This window comes from Phoca vitulina, unplaced genomic scaffold (genome assembly GCF_004348235.1).
Source record: "Phoca vitulina isolate PV1807 unplaced genomic scaffold, GSC_HSeal_1.0 scaffold13, whole genome shotgun sequence".
Classification (NCBI taxonomy): Eukaryota; Metazoa; Chordata; class Mammalia; order Carnivora; family Phocidae; genus Phoca; species Phoca vitulina.
In genome coordinates, this window is record NW_022589716.1 from 31,116,785 (window position 1) to 31,138,225 (window position 21,441).

The 21,441-nt window shown below is 37.5% G+C and overlaps 1 protein-coding gene across 13 annotated transcripts in view; it reads left to right on the top strand.

Moving 5' to 3' along the window:
* Window positions 1-21,441, top strand: part of CHL1 (cell adhesion molecule L1 like) — a 207,054-nt gene that overhangs the window by 180,912 nt on the left and 4,701 nt on the right. For 12 of the 13 annotated variants that reach the window (XM_032411794.1, XM_032411789.1, XM_032411792.1 and 9 more), the window contains 9 exons: window positions 4,481-4,551; window positions 7,998-8,220; window positions 9,501-9,616; window positions 9,746-9,950; window positions 10,155-10,277; window positions 11,366-11,545; window positions 14,893-15,054; window positions 15,810-15,941; window positions 18,555-18,627. In XM_032411794.1, the coding sequence (XP_032267685.1) occupies window positions 4,481-4,551; window positions 7,998-8,220; window positions 9,501-9,616; window positions 9,746-9,950; window positions 10,155-10,277; window positions 11,366-11,545; window positions 14,893-15,054; window positions 15,810-15,941; window positions 18,555-18,627 (1,285 nt within the window). The remainder of the gene's footprint in view (window positions 1-4,480; window positions 4,552-7,997; window positions 8,221-9,500; window positions 9,617-9,745; window positions 9,951-10,154; window positions 10,278-11,365; window positions 11,546-14,892; window positions 15,055-15,809; window positions 15,942-18,554; window positions 18,628-21,441) is intronic. The other variant, XM_032411797.1, reaches the window with a different exon arrangement.

The window sequence follows — 21,441 nt, forward strand, 5'->3', positions numbered from 1 at the left end:
GATTTTGTTGAGGATTTTGGAATCCATATTCATCAGGGATATCGATCCGAAATTCTCCTTTTTGATGGGGTCTTTGCCTGGTTTGGGGATTAAAGTAATGCTGGCCTCATAGAATGAGTTTGGAAGTTTTCCTTCTGTTTCTATTTTTTGAAACAGCTTCAGTAGAATAGGTATTATTTCTTCTTTGAACGTTTGGTAGAATTCCCCAGGGAATCCATCAGGCCCTGGACTCTTGTTTTTTGGGAGGTTTTTGATCACTGCTTCAATCTCGTTACTGGTTATTGGCCTATTCAGGTTGTCAGTTTCTTCCTGTTTCAGTCTTGGCAGCTTATAGGTTTCCAGGAAGGCCTCCATTTCATCCAGATTGCTCAGTTTATTGGCATATAGTTGTTGATAATAATTTCTAATAATTGTTTCTATTTCCTTGGTGTTAGTCATGATCTCTCCCTTTTCATTCATAATTTTATTAATTTGGGTCCTTTCTCTTTTCTTTTGGATAAGTCTGGCTGGTGGTTTATCAATCTTATTAATTCTTTCAAAGAACCAACTTCTAGTTTCATTGATCTGATCTACTGTGTTTCTGGTTTCTAATACATTGATCTCTGCTTTAATTTTAATGATTTCTCTTCTAATGCGTGGCTTAGGCATCGTTTGTTGCTTTTTCTCTAGTTCCTGATTTGTGACCCAGTATGTGGTCTATTCTGGAGAAAGTTCCATGTGCGCTTGAGAAGAATGAGTATTCTGTTGTTTTAGGGTCGAATGTTCTGTAAATATCTATGAGGTCCATCTGGTCCAATGTATCATTCAAAGCTCTTGTTTCCTTGTTGATTTTCTGCTTAGATGATCTGTCCATTTCTGAGAGTGGAGTATTGAGGTCTCCTACAATTAATGTATTTGTTATCAATATGACTCTTTATTTTGGTTAACAGTTGGCTTATGTAGATGGCTGCTCCCATGTTGGGGGCATAGATATTTACAATTGTTAGATCTTCTTGTTGGATAGACCCTTTAAGAATGATATAGTGTCCTTCTGTGTCTCTAATTACAGACTATAGTTTAAAATCTAATTTGTCTGATATAAAAATTGCTACCCCAGCTTTCTTTTGAGGTCTGCTGGCATGGAAGATGGATCTCCATCCCTTCACTTTCAGTCTGGATGTATCTTTAGGTTCAAAATGAGTCTGTTGTAGACAGCATATGGATGGGTCCTGTCTTTTTATCCAATCTGCAACCCTGTGCTGTTTTATGGGAGCATTTAGGCCATTCACGTTGAGAGTGATTATTGAAAGATATGAATTAATTGTCATCATGTTGCCTGTGAAAACATTGTTTTTATAGATTGTCCCTGTAAATTCCTGTTGTATATCACTCTTGGGGGCTTTCTCCTTTTATAGAACCCCCCTTAATATTTCTTGCAGGGCCGGCTTAGTGGTCACATATTCTTTCAGTTTCTGCCGGGCTTGGAAGCTCTGCATCTCTCCATCCATTCTAAATGACAGCCTTGCCAGATAAAGTATTCTTGGCTGCATGTTCTTCTCATTTAGTACTCTGAATATGTCTTGCCAGGCCTTTCTGGCTTGCCAGGTCTCTGTGGATAGGTCTGATGTTATTCTGATGTTCCTCCCTCTGTATGTAAGGAATCTCTTCCCCCTAACTGCCCTTAAGATGGTTTCCTTGGTTCTAAGATTTGCAAGTTTTACTATTACATGCCAGGGTGTTGGCCTGTTTTCCTTGATCTTGGGAGGGGTCCTCTCTGCCTCTAGGACGGGAATGTTTGTTTCATTCCCCAGATTAGGGAAATTCTCATCTATGATTTGCTCAAATACATCTTCTAGTCCTCTCTCTCTCTCCCTTCACTCCCTCCGGGATTCCAATTATTCTGACATTGGAACGCCTCATGGTGTCACTTATTTCTCTGATTCTATTTTCATGGATTCTGAGTTGTTTTTCCCTGGCCTCCTCTTTTCCCTTTTTATCTATTATATTGTCTTCCAGGTCGCTTATTCGTTCTTCTGCCTCACTTACCCTAGCTGTTAGATTATCTAGACTGGATTGGATCTCACTGATAGCATTTTTAAGTTCTGCCAATTCAGCTTTCATTTCTGCCCTTAGAGATCTATGTTGCCATTAATTGTCTTCACAATTGCTAGTCTGAATTCCATCTCCGACATCTTGGTTATATCTGCATCCATTTGTAAATCTGCAGCATAAGTCATAATCTCTGAGTCTTTTCTATTTTGGGGGTTCCTCCTCCTAGTCATTCTGTTGATGGGTGGTTGAGGGAATGTATAGAATCCAAATTATTGACCAGAACCCAAGCAAGATGCACCTGTTTTCTAGGGACCTTAGGGTTGCTGGTCTCTTATTTTCCCAGCCTGTCTTCTGGGGAAGGGGCCTGCCCTGCTGTTACTCAGGCAACCCTGTTTGGGCAGAGTTGCCCTGCCCCCCTGTGGCAGGGGATGGGCTCAGTGGGAATCAGTTTTGGGAGCTTTTGTTCTCTGGCGGCTTTCCCTAGCGGCTTTCCGCGTCTCTTCCGCGAGTCAGAGCAGAAGAGACCGTTTCCAACCTTCTGCCTCAGAGCAGAGAGACCGCAGTCTGTTCTTCAGTGAGCCCTCCAGGCCACACTGTCTCCGTTTCTGTCCGTGCTGCTATAAACTGCAGCGTCCTGGGTTGTGCGCCCCTCCGCAGCACCCCCAGTCCTGCCTCCAGGTCGGGGCACATCTCTGCCCTTTGTGCTTCTAAAACCGCCAGCAGCTCCCAGTTCGCACGCACGACCCCACCAGTCTGGTTTTCTACCCCGGGGGCTGCCCTAAAGTCCTTTCCCCGCTGCTACGGTCTCCGAGTCTGTGCCCGTCCGCAGCGCGCGAGGCTGTCACTCACCGGCGGTGTAGGATCCCCAAGTCCAGGCACCCTCCTGCTGCCGTTTATCCTCCGAAATCTGCCCGCGGAATCACGGCTCCCCGCTTCCTACCTCAAAACCAACTGCCTGCGATATTCTGTTTGTAGAGATCCAGATCTTCTTACATCTCAGGCTGGTTTCGTGGGTGCTCAGAGTGGTCTGGTAGATATCCAGCTCAATTCCGGGGACCAGTTGAAATAGGGTCCCCTACTCCTCCGCCATCTTTCTTTCTCTCCTTTATTCAACTTTCTGAAATAAAACATTTTATTCATTGTAGGCACCTTAATTATTTCATATCATTACTTTTATACATTTACTGTATTTATTGTTTCTCAATATCTAAATAGATATCTGATATCTATCTAAATTTCCAGGATTTTTTTTTTAAATCTCAAGAATGATTAATACTAAAATTTGTGTTTCTTAATTGTCATTGGTCAACAATGTGATCATAGCATGGTATTATTGTTTTTTTCCCTGGGGCAAAATAAATAAGCTAGGGTATAATTTCTATTTTTGATTGAGGAAAAAGCAAGAAGAGATAGTGACTGAATCAGATACTTGTGTGATTGAAATGTAAGTTGCATTTGGCACTAAAACTACACTTAGCCCTTTCTTATTAAATGGATCCATTTGAATATATTTCATGGGCACATTATCTGCTGTTACCTTTTTGTTGTCCCTAACAGGTGGCTGTTGAAATTAATACATGATGATGTTTAATTTTATTAGCTTAGAGGCAGATATTCACAACACACATTTCTAACAATAATTCTAATAGAAAAAGGAAAGCAGGTTTAAAATTAAAACGTATATTTAAAAAGTAGGTTTAGGGGGCACCTGGGTGGCTCAGTCGTTAAGTGTCTGCCTTCAGCTCAGGTCATGATCCCAGGGTCCTGGGATCGAGCCCTGCATCCGGCTCTCTGCTCAGCCAGGAGCCTGCTTCTCCCTCTCCCACTCCCCCTGCTTATGTTCCCTCTCTCATTGTGTGTCTCTCTCTCTCTGTCAAATAAATAAAATCTTAAAAAAAAAAAAAAAGGATTAAAAAAAAGTAGGTTTAGGATTATTTTAAAAAAAGCAGGTTGAAAAACTTAAAGAGCAGTTTTAAAATGAAGATATCTAAAGTAAATCTTCTACTTCCCATTGAATAATAATAATATCACTTCATACATATGGTTTTACTCCTTTAAATAAAATATATATTTAAAAGCCGCCTTTGTGAGGCCATGGATGTGTTAACTAGCCTTATGGTGGTAATCATTTTACAATATATACACATAAATATAAAATGTCTATCTATAGATTGGAGATATATATATATATATGTACACACACAGATCTATAAACACACACACATATATGAAACTATTACATTGTATACCTTAAACTTACACAGTGTTTTATGTCAGTTGTCTCTCAATAAAGCTGGTGAAAAGTCTTTACAAACTGGGCTAGATAGAAATAAATGAATACAATCAAAGTTATTTAAAAATCCGATTTAGGGGGAGGTGGGATGATATGCTGATTTATCTATGGACCATAAAATTGCAAAAAGTAATTTTAATACTTACAATTTTTCAGCTCCAGACAAGAATCCGCAAAACATAAGGGTTCAAGCCTCTCAACCCAAGGAAATGATTATAAAATGGGAGGTGTGTATTCTCTAATGTGTTATACACTACTTTGTGTTCTTTTTTTCTTTCTTTTAGGTCTACATGCTAAGTGTAATGATAGAAAAATGTTTTTTAAGAACAAAGATATAAGATTTGTATGTTTTATAAATATATTTCATTTGTATATTTCACAGATCATTGTGATTAGAATGTTATGAGATGTAGTTAAACAGTGGTAAATAATGTAAGGAAGGTTATACAGGTTGATTTAATTGCAATCCATTATCAAAAGTTTCAGATTCCTAGTATTTTTACAACCAATATTCTAAATCGTCTCTTGTTCAAAAAATACTGAAAAACTTTCCTAAATTTTAGTACATGGTCTAATAAATATTATGCATATCAGAAGGATGTCTGACAAATAAATAACCACTCCTTTTAAGCACTATTAAGCATTTTGTGTGCTCTTTTCTGAGAACAGCTTTGTCGTTAATGCCTTTTTCTAGATATAGGAACTGAGGTCAGGGTGGTAGGCCGTCTCGCATGTCACCATACCACTAGAATACCACTAGAAATCAACAAACCTACCATAGGTATCTTTGGACTTCAAATTGCACTTTTCACCCCTTTACATATTTCTATTAAAGGTTATGAAATAGACTTTTGTCTTTGAATTTGGTGTAAAATTTTATATCTGTTCAGAGAACTTTAATTGTTTTGAGTGTCATTTCTAAATTCCTTCCGTAACAACGGGTAACTTTCTCCCCCTCTCTGTGGACATATTCATGAGCAAATAATTTAACCTACTTGAATATAGATTACCATTCAGACATTCTGATTAATAATAGACTTCCAACCTTAAATTCATTGAATTTTACATATTATTTATTTGACAGAGAGAGAGAGAGCGAGAGAAGGAACACAAGCAGGGGGAGTAGGGGAGGGAGAAGCAGGCTCCCCGCTTAGCAGGGAGCCTGATGCAGGGCTTGATCCCAGGACCCTGGGATCATGACCTGAGCCTAATTACTGAGCCACCCAGGCGCCCCAAATGTAGAACATTTTTGAATTTATGTGGGAATATACTAATTTATTTCTAAACCTCTTTCCAGATACGATTTTGGGAAGAATTTTAGGATGTATAAAGTTTAGTCTGATTTTTTTTTCACTCAGTATTTTTATATCAACACTAACCCACTTTTCCCACTTCAGTGAAATTAAGTTTTGCAAATTTAAAATTGGAAAAAAATTGGTAATACACAGAATCTAAGTATATTCAAGAATATCATTTCTTTCCTTGAATTTGTGGCCACACATATTTGCTACCACACTGTCTTCATAATTGCTTAATTTATAATCTGAAATTATGTTAATATCTCATTCTTGTAGAGTATCTGTCTTTTTCTCTCTTAAGTTCCCTAGCAATTTCCATAAGATAGATGATATAACTGGTTAGCTGAAAATAATAGTATGTAATTATCAGGTCAGTTCCTCAGAGAAGCACACCATGTTCCACCAACATCAGCTCATTAATCCTCAGCACTCCTTCAGAAGGGAGACAGGAGCTGGATGGTATCGGCCTTACATTTCATAGAGAGAAGCTGGGACTCTCATTTTAATGACCTTCCCCAGATGTCATGCGCTCAGTCAGTGATGAAAAGAAGACCCCCACTCCCACCTCTGCTTTGGCTCCTCTGGTCTGCTATCTTTGTTGGGGGCCTGTTTAAGAATTTGCTGTGGTTTTGTTGCCCGTTGTCTGAAAGCAAATACAAAATTCTCCTGCTGTTTCTTCCAGAGTCTAGGCACCAAAGGGCCTGGTAATTTAGATAAGATTTTTCTTAAAAGTGTTAGTTATGGTGGCAGTTTTATTTTAAAATTTACAGGAGAGCTTTATTAAATGTAGCTCCTTTCCTTGGAACAAAACATGTGTAAATTGAATAATTTTATTTGTACTCATTTATTGTTGGTAGAGACTGAAGGAAATTGTAATTCCAGATTGCAGTATGAAACTAAAAGCTTGTGGCCTGATTCATCTGGGCACTGCTAAAGCCCCTGGTGGATTTATATCTGTATGGTAGTGAAAATTATCTTGGTGCAAAACTTAGAATGCAAAGTATAAATAATGATGTGAAATTTCAGAAAGGTTTTGTTTTGATTTTTTTTCTCGTAGCTAATTTAAATATTCACCTTGGAGTTAGCATAGACTTGAAATTGTTTTCCTGGTACAGCATTACTTTCAACCTAATTCCAACCAGTCCATCTAAAAATATTTTAGTAACTTAGATTGAGTCAAGAAGCATTGCAAATTCTGTAAGAAAACATTGTATAGGACATTATTTTATTTTATTTATTTCATTTTATTTTATTTTATTTTATTTTATTATTTTGAGAGAGAGAGAGCAAGCAGTGGGAGGAGGGCCAGAGGGAGAGAGAGAATCTTAAGCAGGCTCCACACCCCCAGTGCAGAGCCTGGGGCGGGGCTCCATCTCATGACCCTGAAAACATGACCTGAGTGGAAATCAAGAGTCTGATGCTTAACCGACTAAGTCACCCAGGCTCCCCGATATATATGATATTATTGAATTACTCATAAATATATAGACAAAATTACTGTTTATATAAGTGAACCTTATAATCTAGGACTTAAGTCACATTTTTTTATGTAGTCTATATATGATTCATTGGAATGCATATTCCCATTTTTGAAATGAAACAGGTGACTTAAATCCCATTAATTTTTTTAATTAAAATCTTGCTTAATTAAAAAAACTAAAGTGGAAATAACCAATTCCCTATACTAGAAATTCCTTCATTAAATTTTCCTATCCAGCAAAAGAAAGTGGAAGTGGGGATGGGGTTAGGGGGTGGGGAGGACTCTCTCTTAAAGAAATAGTCAAGAAGCTGGGGAATTATTTTATTAGAGAGAGGAGCTATATCTTCTAGGCACTAATGTATAACATGCGTATTATCCAGAAATAAAGATTTACTCAATCTCTCTCTTCTCTTGGAAGGCAGATGGAGAAGGATGGATGGAGTCAGGTAGAAAGAGTTCTGACTAAAAAGTCATGGGATATCTCTTTCACAACCATACAATTCATGATCATGTCCTTTCTGTATCTTCCAGTTCTTTGGGAGTAAAAAAGTAGAGTATAGAGGAAAGCATAGACAAAAGCAAAAATCCTCTGTGGAATTTCTTAGTAAATTCTTTCATATATGAACAGTGAGATTTAATCACAAGGGCATAATCAAGGCATCTAAATTGTGGGCTTCTTACTGCTTAGGGAGGTGAGGGACTAACTTTCAAACCTAAACTTACAGAAAGACAAAAATTTTCACAAGTGTTTCTAAACCAAAGAAGGGGATTTAAAATCTTCCAAGACAGGATCCCTCTATTGTGGTGTTTCTTATTGCCATTTGGAGCGGCTTGCCACCGTCTCTGACTCAGCATATCTGTGATCACACTACATGAGTCTTGCCTTCTGTCTTAGCCTTTGAAATCCATGGAGCAGAATGGACCAGGGCTGGAGTACAGAGTGACCTGGAAGCCACAGGGAGCCCCCGTGGAGTGGGAAGAAGAAACAGTCACAAACCACACCTTGCGGGTGATGACGCCTACTGTCTATGCTCCTTATGATGTCCAAGTCCAAGCCATCAATCACCTTGGCTCCGGCCCTGAGCCTCAGTCAGTGATTCTCTATTCTGGAGAAGACTGTAAGTGATGTGCCTGAAACTGCTAAGCACTTCAAGAGCAATTTCTTTCAAGTATATTGCATTTCTGTTGATGACCATTTTTGAGCAACTACTGCATTCAAAGAGGATGTACTAGCTGTGGGAGATATAAGAAATTTAAGGTTGACTGCAGGATAGCCAATCATTATAGAGTGGTAAGGAATTATGTTAAAAAGTTTTAATTTTATTCTATTTCCCAGTAAAGCTATTTCTATATGAAAAATCAAAGACCAGTACTCATCACTACAAATAGTTAAGCAGCATAACTGTCATGTTTCCAGTTACATTTGTCCTTACTTGTCAGAGACTTTCTAACAGCCACCTGATGTCATCCCTGGCCTCAGTTATATTTTTGGAACCTTCCTAATGCAGATGAGATACGGACTGAGATTTGTCTATAGAATTACAAACACACACGTACATGCTGCGCATGCACACACACACACAGACACACACACACACACTGTTTTGAGGTAGTAGTGATACGCTTATTATTAAATTCTTATACCATAATAACTGCCACAAATAGATTAAAAAAAGGAAAGATGGTGTATTCCATGTCACTACACAGGAGTTATTCTCATTGTTTTTCCAGTATCCAAGGTAGTATTTTGATCCAAGAATGGAAACAGGTTGAGAATGTGAAATTACTAACTCCTTATATACCTGCTATCTAAATCTTTCTACCCAAATAAAATTACACTGGGCATATCACTGTGAGCTAAGATATTATTAGTCTTGGCTGCTCTGCATTTGGTTTATTCCTCTGTAGTTAGTTCCCCTATAGAATGGGGATAATAATACCACTTTATAGGGTTGTTCTAAGGATTATGTGAGCCAGTCCAGTGAGTGAGTTGCTCAGAACAGTGCCTACACATAGCATATGCTCAGTTAATGTTAGCTGTTGTTATTAATAGACTGATCAAGCTCTCAAGTAATTTTGGTTATATTGTTTAGTTCATCTGCTTCTAAAGGCAAGATGCCCACAGAATATTTCACTGGCCACTGGTTCCAGTTACATGCCCACACTGTATCCACCTGGAAAGCTGCATTTCTCAGTGTGGTATAAGCTATCTTCTCCTAGAAACCTATTTGGGCTCTGAAACTCCTCTGTAATGAGAAACTCTCTTGGTTCTATTTGGAATTGATTTCATAAGAGTGCTGTGCTCAGATTAAGCAATATGAAAAATCACCTTTTGAAAAGGATCCTAATAATCACATTTGAGGGTATTGAAAGCTCACCATTCTTATGTGCTTAACAGATCCTGATACAGCTCCAGTGATCCATGGGGTGGATGTTATAAACAGCACATTAGTTAAAGTTACCTGGTCAACAATTCCAAAGGACAGAGTACATGGACATCTGAAAGGATATCAGGTTTTTATCATAGATTTTCTTGTTGCTGAATTAATATGTTAAATGCAAATAAGAACTGATCTTAGAAGAAGCTAGAAGAGAATCTGCCACCATGGTTGGTATGTTAAAGGGTTCCTATTTCCATTGCAGATAAATTGGTGGAAAACAAAAAGTCTGTTGGATGGAAGAGCACATCCCAAAGAAGTAAACACTCTGAGATTTTCAGGACAAAGAAACTATGGAATGGTTCCTTCCCTAGATGCCTTTAGTGAATTTCACTTAACAGTCTTAGCCTATAATTCCAAAGGAGCTGGTCCAGAGAGTGAGCCTTATATATTTCAAACACCAGAAGGAGGTAAGAATAACAGTGAAGAATAATACCAACAATGGGTATTATCCAATGGCCAAATTAAACATTTACCTCCTTATTAGTAGTTAATAAATATGTACTTCATATGAGTTAGCTTCTCAATTTCTTTGGAAAACTGGAATCTAATGGAGCTCTTTTTTTTTTTTTAAAGAAATTTACCAATTATCTTCTTGGTCTTATGTTTTCTAGTACCTGAACAACCAGCTTTTCTCAAGGTCATCAAAGTTGATAAAGACACCGCCACTTTAACCTGGGGACTACCTAAGAAATTGAATGGAAACTTAACTGGCTATCTATTACAGTATCAGATAAGTAAGTAGATATCTGAATTGGATCCACCTATTTTTTAAAAAGATTTATTTATTTATTTATTTATTTATTTATTTATTTATTTGAGAGAGAACATTGAGCAGGAGGGGCAGAGGGAGGGAGAGAGAATCCCAAGTAGACTCCATGCAGAGTGCAGAGCCCGATACAGGGCTGGATCCCATGACCCATGAGCTCATGACCTGAGCTGAAACCAAGAGTCAGATGCTCAATTGACTGAGCCACCCAGGTGCCCCTGGATTCACCTGTTAATACTTCATTTTTGGTTGAGTATTTGTTTTGCTCTGCTGAGATTCTAATGATCACGGTTTGTAAGCTGGCATACTTCCTTACAACAAAGGGGTCTGTAAATCGGCTTGCAGACCAAATCCAGCCTGTGGCCTGTTTTCATAAACAGGCCATACATGTCATTTACATTTGTCTGTAGCTGCCTTCTCACCACAGTGGCCCAAGCTGAGTAGCTGAGACAGAGATGGTGTGGCTCACCAAGGCTGAAATATTCACAGTCTAGTTCTTTTCAGGAAGGCTTGGCAATCCCTGTTTTAGAAGAAGTCAGTAGGTACCAGAAGACGTATATTTAATACTTACATATGAGTGGCTTTGAGAATTAAGAAACATGCTAAAGAAAAGAGTAAGTAAATGATGTCACGGAAATTCAAAGCTCACATAATTTCCACACTGCACTGCCTCCTTGTGTCTGACACGTGCTCTGGTCTCAACCCTAAATGTACTGTTTGTAGAATCCTCTGTGAGTAGCCCGCTGGTGTAGGCAGGTTGTGTTAAGAACATTAAAGAGTTGTCTTTGGACCACTACTCAGAATGGACTCTGCTCTTGTGCGGCTGTGCCATTTGGGTGAAAACAACATGTTTAGAGGAAATCAAGTCATTTTTAATCATGGTGCCTTCCATGTCCAACAGTTCTTCACATCTAAGCATCATCTCAAAATGGAAATTAGGGAACTGAAATCACAGAAAGTTTTAGACTTTGAGGACATGAATTCCAAACACAGAATCAAAAATAAGGGACAACATAACGTGAACTAAGGCACTGTTGTTCCTGTTTATTTCTTTAGTAAATGACACCTATGAACTTGGAGAACTGAATGATATCAACATTACAACTCCATTCAAGCCCAGCTGGCGTCTCTCAAACCTCAATGCAACTACCAAGTACAAATTCTACTTGAGGGCTTGTACTTCAAAGGGCTGCGGAAAACCAGTCACAGAGGAAAGCTCCACGTTAGGAGAAGGGGGTAAGTGCAGGAGGCTTCTGTGTGCTGTTTTTTAAACTGCTCTGAAGGGACTGTACCAAGCTAGTCATTGTAAATTAGAAATGATTGTGATCTCAATCTGTCTGACCTTTTGTTTTTCACTGATATAGATACAGAATTTATTTCTCTTGTTTGTAAAGTTCACATTGACTCAATTTATGGATTTCTACACAACAGCAGTGAAACTATAGCCTCAGTGTATGTAAGGTCAGGAACTATAATTTTACTTAATTAAAATAGGAGTATGTAAGGTCATGAAGTTATTCATAAGGTTACTAGAGGGATATTTTTCTTTTGGAAGTCTTTTCATACAGAAAAATATTTGCCTCTTGCCCTGGTGGACGTTTTGTAACAATGATCTAATACATTCCTCTTCCATGTCTTGGCTTATATATATATATATATATATATATTTATGTAGCAGTTTTATTTTACTGTCTACCAGTTGATGCCAAATACTGGCTTGGAAATGGCCCATTAACCTCTGATTTAATTTGTAGAATTCTCCAAATTCAATTGCACTTTTCGGTTTTGTTTTGTTTTTCTCCAACCCAGACCCATTTCCCTTCCCAAATTATTTCGACAATTATGATTTTAGCAATGTTCTTGCTGAACTTAAAAGGAGAAAAAATTAAGAAGGCAGAGCATAAAAAGGAAATGAATCAGAGGAACTGCTGCACACACTAGTAAGTTAAAAAAGAGGGCTCTGTGTTGGATTCAAGTCGATCAGACCTAGAAGGATATTTGATGGAGGGAACAAGGAAAAGGAGACGGCAGGAAGGCAGATAGAATCATTTGCTCATCATGTACTATGTGTCAGACACTGTCCTGGATGGGTTTCCAAATTTTAGATTAGAAAAAAAAAAAAGATTGAGTCAGTCAATGGAAAAAGAAAATAGTAATGAAAAAAACTAAGTTGTCACTTATAAAATATGTATATTATTATAAAATATATTCAAGTGTATGTGAATCACTGTCAAAGCAGGTTTGTGTGTGAATGGTTATGCTCTGACCTTTACTGTCTGTTTCTCCTTCTTATTGTCCCTACTGTGTCTACCTAATGAAGGACTTACGTTTTCCTTAGATACCCGAAGTACTCAAAACTCCCCTTTATGGGAAAAGTATGTATACTCAAAGAGTTTCTTCCAAGAAACCCGCACATTGTTCCCAAGGACAAATGAGACACCAAGTGAAATGAAGAACTCATTTACCTACTCAAAAGAGAGATTTAAAGATGATGATTGAAAACGTTTTAGTAACTAAAAGGATCTTATTTCTCAAGAGTTCAAAGTGGCGTCAAGTGTTCAATACAGAGAAAAGAAGTCAGAAGAGTAGTAATCTAAATATGTGACTTCTGTATTTTTCAAAACAGGGTTTAAGGAATGGAGAGGGTTGCTATTTTGTTAGAACCAAAACCATAATATGCATGAGATATGCTAATCCCATTATTGCTAATTTGCAGCAGGTAAGAAAAAAAATTCATAAAATTCTCTTAACAATAGTTATAGTTACCATATGCATATATGGAAGTATTTAGAAAATCTCAGTTTGGTCGCCTTCATGTTGGAAAAACTGTTTTTAGCAGATGGAAAATGCTGTTTGTGTTGTTTTATAAATGATGCTGCATCTTCATTGCAAATTAAAGATGCAGCTAATGTGCTTGAGTGTCTTACAGCCTAGTTCTTCACTGCCCTATGTCTCAGGAATTTGAAGATGTTCCTTACTAGTATGTTTGTGCTCTTTTTCAGAATTCTGCATTTTCAGCTACTGCCCCTTTGCCCGTTGACACTGCTTTCTCTTCTGTAGGCATATCTTGCCATATTTGCAGGAAAGAAACTATAATAATCTCTTTTTGCCACTGGATTTCAGCATGATCTTTGGAAAAGGAAAAATACATACATATTTTCACTGAGGAGATAAATCTTGATATCACTAAACACTCTAAAAATAACTTTTGTGCAAATTGGAATCTATTTCTGCGTATCTTTCTTCTCCTTGCTCTGCCTAGATAGCACATTTTAAGGTCATCTGACATTTATTCAGAAAATAGGATTTGATACACAAGCATTTATTTATTTATTTATTTTTTATTTTCTGGTTGTCACTCTGATTTTGAGGTGGCTCACATTCCATAGTCTAAGAGGGGGAAGATGATGGAGCTAATCAGAAATATTTGTGTCATTGCTGGTTTGAACAAAACACTTGCTTTGCACTGTTTTTCAAAAGCTTGCACTATTTAATGTTATACTAATATTTCTGTTTTCCAAAGTCAAAATTAATTGTGTTCTATTTCAGTGGTGCTCAATCTTAAAGGCTTTGTTCAACTAATATGATTGGCCTTATTTCTCCCATGGTGACATTTTTTAATGAAGCCCTTCTGTTATCAGTAACTATATCATCAATTTCTGTTTTATGGTTAAAAGTTATAACCAGATTTTAATGTGTGGCATATACCCATTTGAAACAGGGTTTCATAACTTTTAATATTCTCAACATGGCATATATTATTTTCAGTGTAAATTATTTACATTTACTATGTTGAGTTGATTCTCAGCAAAACTATGGATCAAATACAAAAATATTTTACATGTTTTGTTGCAACATCCGAAGTTAAATGTATATTTAATTACACTCAACTCATTTTTATCTGCTACTATGAGATTCTACAGTTAATATATTGATACAGTCATCTTTCTTTTTTAAAAGTATTAATGTCTCATAATATTTAAAAAAATCTCAGTGCATTTCATTTAAAGGTACTTATAAACCTGTACTTTATGTACCTATAAACCTGCTTATGTTTCTACAAATTTCAAGTATTTAATATATGACCTTCTTATGATACTATTCCATCAATATTTATAGAGAAGACCAAGACAAAAAAAGTAATATATATTTAAAATTATAATGTCATTTGCTTTCAAAAATAAGCCAGAATGGCCATGTTTAGTTTCCTGCTAGGTCTGTGAAAGTTCAAATTGCACAAAATGACACTGTATAATTTTTTTGAAGTCTGTGTTTGGTTTTGAACCATTCATGTAACCAGGCAGATTTATAGTACCATTTCATCAACAAGTACGTCATCTTTAAAGGACATGAATTAAATTAATTTCATTTCCTCCATTTCAGTATATTAAGAAAGGAAATCTCGAAATGTTGATTTTCTTGATCTCCCCTAGTAATTCAAAAGCTATCTGAGAAAAAAAAATGCTGCAAATGGCTCTCTTCTCAAATAACAGTGTTTTGTTTGTTTGTTTGTTTTCTTTTCTTTTCATGTCCTGCTTTTCAATGATTACGATTTATATGATTTAACTGTGTACATTTCTTAGGTAAAAGTATCGGGAAGATACCAGAAGGAGTCAATCTTACTCAAAAGACTCACCCAGTAGAGGTATTTGAGCCGGGAGCTGAACATATAGTTCGCCTATTGACTAAGAATTGGGTTGATAACAATAGCATTTTTGAAGATGTAATTGAGACAAGAGGGAGAGGTGAGACGTGAGATTGTATTTGGGGCATTCTTAGACAATAAATCTGTTTTGTAGATTATTTAATTTTACATACTTCCTGTATTAAAGATAAAAATATGGAGTACATTAGTTACAGAGATAACAGTTTCAGTTTGTTTTGGCATAGCATTTTTTTATTATTGTTATGTTCAGTTTAGCCAGTGTATAGTACATCATTAGTTTTTGATGTAGCGTTCAACGATTCATTAGTTGCGTATAACACCCAGTGCTCGTCATAGCATTTTAAAATTATCAAAATGAAAAATGTTCCACAAAGATCCAACATATTCCTTATTGTTTTTGCCAGAGTAGTTGACTAAAAAAAATACCTCCTGCCAATTAACACATGTTAATAACAAAACTAAACAGAAAACCAAAACAGAGTAAAACCCGCAGAAACTCCACGGCGATCTGCATATAACCAAGGCAGCTTATGCTTTTGCTTGCTTGCGCTGCTTCTGTGTTTCACTCAGTCTGCCTCCACTATCCCTTTTTGGTTTTCATCCTCAGAGTCAAATGCAACTTGAGAGGGCCCTTTCTAAATACAGAATGAACGATTTATCAGTATTCTTCCAATGAAATGTCCTTTAAATCACATTCCCTCTAGGGTCACTGAAAGGAAAAATAAAACGGATGCTATTTTGTATGTTTAAAAATGATGTTTCATTTTCCCAAAGGGGGCATAATCCCAAAGACGGTCTCTAGCATTCAACGTGTGACTTCTCTTTGTACAACAGAATACGCCGGTTTATACGATGACATCTCCACTCAACGCTGGTTTATTGGATTGATGTGTGCAATTGCTCTTCTCACACTAATACTGTTAACTGTTTGCTTTGTGAAGAGGAACAGAGGTGGAAAGTACTCAGGTAAAGCTGTTTCTTAATATAGTAATATACTTTCAGTTTATTAAATAGTATTTTCTAGGAGGCATTCTTCAGAGACATCTTTTATTTTTTAAATTACACATTTAAGTCAAATTTATGGTAGCACAATAGATATGCAATGTACTGAGAGGGAAAAAAAAATCCTGTATTAACTAACCAAAGGATGTAAGGTCTAGAATATTATTTTCAGGTGGTTACTAGTCTCTAACGAGGCATATAATACTTCCAGCCTTCTATTTTCTGCCTGTAAAATATCAGAGATGTTAAACACAGATCACTAAACCACACACACATATTTTAAGAGGAAGGACCTATTTACAGCATGCCTTGTCATGTATTTGTGACCCAGAGAATGTTTTCACTAGTACCTTCTAATAGTACTGTCTCCACTAGTCAGCTTTACTAGAGTTAATCATTGCTGGGAATGCATTTTTTATTACCATGACATATATTAGATACACTGCCTCCTGAATTAATGTACATAAAATGTAAATAAAAACCATCAGAGTTAATATAACAGTTGGCTTTAATTTAATTCAACTTCCAAATTTATCTTTTAGATATACATATTATGTTGTTGCTATTATTATTATTGTTATTGTTATTGCTTAGTGTTCAAGATGCTTTTATATAAGAGGAAAGATTTAGATCCCACTGTTATTAGTTTGATGATGTTCAGATTAGTGAGAAGTTCTTTTATTGGCTTATTATTCATTTAACAAATATTTATTGGGAACCTATATGTATATTGAACAATCAAAGAAGAGCATAATTTTTAAATTTTTACAACATCTAATGCAATTTATGCATGGAAATTTATGCAATCATAGATCTCTTTTTTTTTTCCTATGAGGGCTGAATTATTATGAATTAGATTTTCAATGATTAAATGTCCTAGTTAATTGGAAAATTTAAAGACACATAGCATTCCTTTTTGAGGATCCCCAACAAATAGTCACTTGTGAAGTGTGACCCTCTCCAAATTCTAATGATGGTGACTAACATAACATAATAAAAAAAGAAAAAGAAAAGAAAAGGAAAAAAAAGTCAACATTTCACATTATAGGACAACTAAAAGAATCCCTTAGGTCTCTGCAAGTAGTAGTAAAAGATGCCATGAAGAAGGATCATTACAGGGTTGCTGGGTTTGTCTCATGGAGTCAAAGAATGAATCTTGCAGACACAAATGGGTGAAGTGAAGTGAAAGTTTATTAAGTGAAGGTGAGAGCAGAAAGGAAAGAAAAAAGCTCTCAGAGTGAGAGGGGTCCCGACAGGGTTGCCACTGAGGACTTTTAGGGGCAGGCTTTTATTGAGAATGGACTGGGAAGCCCGTGGCCTTGAGAGTCTTCTGCCATCTTGGTTTGTTCCCTTATCTCTTGTTCCGCTCTGTCTCAGCATCTCCACCTGCCAGGAATAGTTTCCAAGCCTGGTCAGGGGAGTCAGGGGCCTCCTATCTCTCCTGCCTAGACCTTAACCCTTTCCCTGCTCATGGGACAGGACCTGTGGGCAGAAATTGCTATGCTGGGATTGTGAGCAGTGACTGATTGTATACTTTTTAATTCGTGGGGGTGAGGGATAGCACAAGTCTCCAAGGAATCTGGAAGCAAGGCTTTCAGGGCCTCGAGGGGCCAGCTGCTGCCAAGATAAGGTTCCTTTTAAAGGTTAAGGCTCTAAAGCAGCCACGAGTGCCTTGAGGAAGGTCATGTTCTCCATGTTTCAGGTATCTATCAGTGGGCTGTAAGCTCTAAGGAGATTTTAATGTAAGCTACATTTCTTTTGCCTTTGTTTCCCACATCAGGATTTTTTTTTTTTAATTTTATTTATTTTGAGAGAGAGAGCGAGTGAGCGAGAGAGTACAAGCAGGGGGAGGGGCAGAGGGAGAGAGAGAGAGAGGGAGAAGCAGACTCCCTGTTGAAGCAGGGAGCCAATGTGGGGCTCGATCCCAGGACCCTGGGATCATGACCTGAGCTGAAGGCAGACGCTTAACCAACTGAGCCACCCAGGCGCCTCTCACATCAGGATTTTTGTTTGAGTTTTCCTAGTAAAGTTAAACAAGAGCCCCCTTGCCCTGTGTCCCACTATTAGGAATAAATCAAATTTAAAATGTCACTATAGACCTGAATGTTCTGATTTTTGAGGCAATTATGAGTAAGAGAGAGAGCAGAACAACTAAATGGTTGACTTTTAATCACTTTAGCTTAGTGACATAGATCTGGTAGGAGCCTATGACATCATCAAAAAGTTTTGGATAATAAAATGTGTATCTAGTAATTTGGTCTCCATTAAGAAACCATAACTAAGTTTGACTCTTCCAGTAAGACTTGTTGCCCACATAATACTGAATAGCCACGTGAAGATCTGCAACATGCTGTAATTCTGATGACAAATCAGGAGAATCCAGGAGATCATTTTCCCTTTTTTGCATAAACAAGGAGGTAACTAATGGATTGTAGATACAACCACAAAGAAAAAAACTTGACTTACTAGTATCAAAAAATTGGAGCAATGCTGTTCTCATTGATTATCCATCTTTAACAACACAGTTAGTATGTCTTTAAAAATTATTTGTGTTACTTTCCCCTATTTGTTTTTTAGTGAAAGAAAAGGAAGATCTGCATCCAGATCCAGAAGTTCAGTCAGTAAAAGATGAAACCTTTGGTGAATACAGGTAAACAGTGTTCCATTTTAAAATGTATTAAAACATGTACTGATCAGGTTATAAGCTTAAAAATACAAAAACGAACAAGTATTTATTCTTAAAATAAAGGTTACACTACTATATTGTAATGCCTTTTTATTTATTTATTTTTTTTATTTTTTATTTTTTTTTAAAGATTTTATTTATTTATTTGAGAGAGAGAGAATGAGAGAGAGCACATGAGAGAGGGGAGGGTCTGAGGGAGAAGCAGACTCCCTGCCGAGCAGGGAGCCCGATGCGGGACTCAATCCAGGGACTCCAGGATCATGACCTGAGCCGAAGGCAGTCGCTTAACCAACTGAGCCACCCAGGCGCCCTGTAATGCCTTTTTAAAGAATAGTTTGCAAAAATAGGACCTGCTTAAGAGAGAGCAGCCGACCTCCAGGTGCAGGGGTGTGTGTAGCCACACTCTAGGTAGATGTGTGTGCTGGGAGACTTTTCTTAAAGCTCTGTGTGCTATGCAAAAGGACACTATTTCACTATTTTTATTTAGAGTGAATATCTATTTGGAGTATTAAAACATCTTGAAGTCTTCAGCATGGCCATTATGGGCCCAGGTTGTATCCAATTTATATCCGTAAACATGTATTCTGTGCACTTACTGTCTAGATTTACAAAGGTGAATAAGTTACAGATCCTAGTCTGCAGAGGGAAAAAACTTATCTCTGCAAATCACTGTAATTAGGTAAAGAGAGTAAGAGTGCAAAAAGGGGAGCAGCTCTGTCTGCCTTGAAGGGATGCTGATAATGGATCATCCAAAGAGATAAGATAGGCTGTAAAGAATGAAATGGATTGTGTTACTGTAAACTACTGGGTGGAGCATGACCAAACTTAAGGTGGAGAAGAATGTCATACCTGGGAGGAATTAATTGTCTGGTATCTGGAGGAGCGGGGTAGCTCTTGAGGATGCATTCAACTTCCCATTCTCCTGTTGTTGCTCACCATCTTACCCCTTCCACAACCATCTCTGTTTCTTAGCCCTTCCTGTTTGGGACGTCCTTGTTTTCCGTCAGGTCCTCTGTATATTGCAGGCAAGAGAGCTTGCAACGCCCGGGCTTATACAGCCTTTAGCACACAGGAGGCCAAATTCATATCGCAAAAGAGACCTGACTGACTCTAACTGGCCCATCCCTGGATCCATTACTATAATCAATGACAGAGCATTATGATGAGCTGTTCTGGGTTAACCAATGTACACCTGAGCCTCATTATAGGCTCTACTTTGCTCTGTACTAATTCTTATTTTTTCCACTTAATCAAAGCTCTTTATATTTTTATATTTCTTGATTAATCACTTTAAGTTCTTTCCAGAATAAGGATCATTAGAGGGAGAAGAAGGAAGGAAAGAGGGGAGAGAAGGAGGGAGAGAAGGAAAAAGGAAGGGAAGAAGAGAGACTGAAAGAAAGAACTTTACAAATTTACAAATTGTGGCTCAAATTCCATGAGGCAAGAATCATTAGGGGCTTATGGCAACTGTTCAAAATATATTTGAAAGACAAATATTAATAGTTCAATTTTATAGGCAAGAAAACTATGATAATGCCTTGTTCAAAAACTCATCCCCCCACACTCTGCTGCCTCTTTAAAAAGATGCCACCTCACACTAGTCAGAATGGCTACAATTAACAAGTCAGGAAACGACAGATGTTGGCGAGGATGTAGAGAAAGGGGAACCCTCCTACACTGTTGGTGGGAATGCAAGCTGGTGCAGCCACTCTGGAAAACAGTATGGAGGTTCCTCAAAAAGTTGAAAATAGAGCTACCGTATGACCCAGTGATTGCACTACTGGGTATTTACCCCAAAGATACAAATGTACTGATCCGAAGGGGCACCTGCACCCCAATGTTTATAGCAGCAATGTCTACAATAGCCAAACTATGGAAAGAGCCTAGATGTCCATCAACAGATGAATGGATAAAGAAGATGTTGTATATATATACAATGGAATATTATGCAGCCATCAAAAAATGAAATCTTGCCATTTGCAACAATGTGGATGGAACTAGAGGGTATTATGCTAAGCGAAATAAGTCAATCAGAGAAAGACAAGTATCATGTGATCTCACTGATATGAGGAATTTGAGAAACAAGACAGAGGATCATAGGGGAAGAGAGGAAAAATGAAACAAAATGAAACCAGAGAGGGAGACAAACCATAAGAGACTCAATCTCAGGAAACAAACTGAGGGTTGCTGGATTGGAGGGGGATGGGAGGGATGGGGTGGCTGGGTGATGGACATTGGCGAGGGTATGTGCTATGGTGGGCGCTGTGAATTGTGTAAGACTGATGAATCACAGACCTGTACCTCTGAAACAAATAATACATTATATTTTAATTTAAAAAAACTGGCATTGCACACAAAAAGAAAGATAAAATCACCCCCTGCACTATTTCACCTGGCATCCCATTAATATAATTATTTATTAATAATTTAATTAAATCTCTTTAATCCCTTAATGTTTCCCATCGTCTTTTCCCAAAACTATGTGTTCATCCAGAAAATGATCTAATCTCCAAGTTATCCCAGGAGACAGTTTTACTGGATGCTGTTCTCGCTCATGACATGAATTGTCATCCTTCCAGCTTCTGGTAATAGTTTCTTCACTACTTGTTGCCTGGTCCCTAAGCTAATGCCATATTTTTGTTTTTGTTTTGTGTTTCTGTAACTATAAGCATCCCATGTCAGGAGCCAATTACTCTATGAGTCAGGATAGCCTGGGTTATGCTGCTGTCAAAAACAACTCCAAAATCTTTTTCTTTCTCAAGTTACGTATCCCACACA